Here is a 3,495-nt window from a genome sequence, read left to right as displayed (position 1 = left end):
TCCAATACAAAATCATACAAAATGTTACTTTTCTCGGGAAACACTATTTTTGTCAATATTAACCCTGGTAATAGTGTAGTTCACCACTTATGAGTAATTTCAATCAATCAACATTCAATCAATCAACAGCTCAAAAAACATATTTTAGGGTGCAGTTACACTTTAATAATCATGTTTATTCAATGGTTATATGTTTAGGATTCACCCTTTATTTAATAATCATGTTTAGGATTCGCCCTTTATTTAATAATCATGTTGAGGATTCGCCCTTTATTTAATAATCATGTTTGTACATGTGAGAGGGGAAGGTAAACAATTAACAGTTAACAAAAGCTTGACCCAAATATTAACATCAAAATTAGAAAGAAAATTAGCCAGTTGGATATGAAGGCTGGAAGTCAAACAGAAAACATTCTCAGGAGTCGTCAGCAGAGGATTCACAGAAACGAGCCAGAACCGGCCTTAAAGAACCGGTCTTGCAGAACCGTCCTTACAGCACTGGCCATCAGCCAGAACCGGCCACGGAACACAGAACCGGCCTGTGGAACTCAGAACCAGCCTGGATGAGGCCTTGATGGGGGGGGGGGGGTCAGGAAGAGGTCGTCGGGGTCAGGAGGAGGTCGTCAGGGTCAGGAGGAGGTCGTTGGGGTCGCAGGGGTCGCAGAGATCCGCTGATTAATCTGAGAGAGCGAGGGATAGAGAGAGATGGAGGAACACATTTAAGATGGAGGGTATGGTGGAGGAGTAGAATAGGAGGAACACATTTAAGATGGAGGGTATGGTGGAGGATTAGAATAGGAGGAACACATTTAAGATGGAGGGTGTGGTGGAGGAGTAGAATAGGAGGAACACATTTAAGATGGAGGGTGTGGTGGAGGAGTAGAATAGGAGGAACACATTTAAGATGGAGGAACACATTTAAGATGGAGGGTATGGTGGAGGAGTAGAATAGGAGGAACACATTTAAGATGGAGGGTGTGGTGGAGTAGAATAGGAGGAACACATTTAAGATGGAGGGTATGGTGGAATAGAATAGGAGGAACACATTTAAGATGGAGGGTATGGTGGAGGAGTAGAATAGGAGGAACACATTTAAGATGGAGGGTATGGTGGAGTAGAATAGGAGGAACACATTTAAGATGGAGGGTATGGTGGAGGAGTAGAATAGGAGGAACACATTTAAGATGGAGGGTATGGAGGAGTAGAATAGGAGGAACACATTTAAGATGGAGGGTATGGTGGAGGAGTAGAATAGGAGGAACACATTTAAGATGGAGGGTATGGTGGAGGAGTAGAATAGGAGGAACACATTTAAGATGGAGGGTATGGTGGAGTAGAATAGGAGGAACACATTTAAGATGGAGGGTATGGTGGTGGAGTAGAATAGGAGGAACACATTTAAGATGGAGGGTATGGTGGTGGAGTAGAATAGGAGGAACACATTTAAGATGGAGGAACACATTTAAGATGGAGGGTATGGTGGTGGAGTAGAATAGGAGGTTGGAATTTCCAAATATCCGATGTGGCATGAAGACACTGTAACAACTTTAGCGTCTTTAATATGGGGATTAGCATGTAGCTAAGACCTTTAGCGTCTTTAATATGGGGATTAGCATGTAGCTAAGACCTTTAGCGTCTTTAATATGGGGATTAGCATGTAGCTAAGACCTAGCTTCTATTATGGTTGGTTATGCTATTTGGCAGACACAAATAAAATAAAAAACTATACAAAAAATCATTTAACAGATAAAAAGTTGGTCAGACTACAGTTGGGAGAATAGCAATGTACAATAAACAATATAAATCCAAGCAATAATCTAATGAAAATAAACATTGAATATATAGGAGAATAGCAATTAAACAATAAGGTCATTCAATCAATCAAAACTATGGAATGGTGTCTTATCTGGGGATTATCATGTAGCTAAAACCTTTAGCTTCTTTTATATAGGGATTATCATGTAGCTAAGACCTTTAGCTTCTTTTATAGGGGATTATCATGTAGCTAAACCCTTTGTCTTTTTTTATGGGGGTTATCATGTAGCTAAACCCTTTAGCTTCTTTTGCATGGGGATTATCATGTAGCTAAAACCCTAAGATTATAGGGGACTAGCATGTAGCTAAAACTTTATGCTTCTTTTATAGGGGATTAGCATGTAGCCAAAACCTTAAACTTCTTTTATAGGGGATTATCATGTAGCTAAACCCTTAAACTTCAATTATATGGGGATTATCATGTAGCTAAAACCTTTAGCTTCTCCTGTATGGGGATTATCATGTAGCTAAGACCTTTAGCTTCAATTGTATGGGGATTATCATGTAGCTAAGGATTTTAGCTTCTGTTATGAGAAATGGAAATGAATTTAAATGTAAAAGCATTTTGCCAAAGTTGAAAAAGGAATGGCGAAATAAATAAATCATGCATTATGTGTTTATAGTGTATGGGGACGAGATTGAGGAGGTTGTTGGGACTTCTGGCCAGCAGCCAGTCCAGTGGGTCACCTGTCTCTGCTGATTGGCTGAAGCTAATCATGTGACCCCGTTGTCTCAGCTGATTGGCTGAAGCTAATCATGTGACCCTGTTGTCTCTGCTGATTGGCTGGTGAGTGGTGAGTGTTCTGAGGTTGGAGTGAGGGTTCCCCCTTCACTGTAAAGCACAATAACATGCTGTTGTGAAATGACGTGTGTTTGTGTGTCTACCTATATGTTGACATATGCTCCACTGTCCAAATCATCATCATCTGATTGGCTCCCCAGAGAGGCCTGAGAGCCAATCAGAATCGTCGGTGGCTCAGGCTCTGAATCTGGGGGAAAGAAAAGACTGTAAGGCAGCAGTGGGGGCAGTTCACCACGAGGGGGCGCCATGGAGCAGATTGGGAGTCAGGGGAGGAGGGTTAGAACAATCCTACAGAGAACCTAAGAGACCAGCTATTGGAACATCATGCCTGCATGCTATATTCTCTCAAATATTGTTCACAAATCTGTCTTAATCGCTAATCTCCATTGCACTTCTCCTTTGCTGAGATAATCCATCTACCTCACAGGTGTGGCATATCGAGATGCTGATTAGATGGCAGGATTATTGCTGAGATGTGCCTTATGCTGTCCACAATGTATATAAGTATATATACTCTTTTGATCCCGTGAGGGTAATTTGGTCTCTGCATTTACACCAATCCATGAATTAGATAACACACACAGCACACAGTGAACACACATTGAGGTGAAGCACACACACTACACACTACACACTAACCCGGAGCAGTGAACACACATTGAGGTGAAGCACACACACTACACACACACACTAACCCGGAGCAGTGAACACACATTGAGGTGAAGCACACACACACTAACCCGGAGCAGTGAACACAGTGAGGTGAAGTACACACACTACACACTACACACTAACCCGGAGCAGTGAACACACATTGAGGTGAAGTACACACACTACACACTAACCCGGAGCAGTGAACACACAGTGAGGTGAAGTAC

General features: G+C 41.9%; 1 protein-coding gene across 2 annotated transcripts in view; it reads right to left on the bottom strand.

Annotated features, from left to right (window-relative positions):
• Nucleotides 1-238: 238 nt before the first annotated feature.
• LOC134070358 (uncharacterized) overlaps nucleotides 239-3,495 on the bottom strand; it is a 21,662-nt gene continuing 18,405 nt past the window's right edge. For both annotated transcript variants that reach the window (XM_062526690.1, XM_062526689.1), the window contains exons 11-12: nucleotides 2,701-2,804; nucleotides 239-680 (exon numbers count right to left, since the gene is read on the bottom strand). In XM_062526690.1, coding sequence (XP_062382674.1) covers nucleotides 2,701-2,804 — 104 coding nt within the window. In that variant the 3' untranslated portion in view covers nucleotides 239-680. The remainder of the gene's footprint in view (nucleotides 681-2,700; nucleotides 2,805-3,495) is intronic.

Source organism: Sardina pilchardus, chromosome 22, assembly GCF_963854185.1.
Source record: "Sardina pilchardus chromosome 22, fSarPil1.1, whole genome shotgun sequence".
NCBI lineage: Eukaryota > Metazoa > Chordata > Actinopteri > Clupeiformes > Clupeidae > Sardina > Sardina pilchardus.
This window is presented reverse-complemented; position numbering and strand designations above follow the sequence as displayed.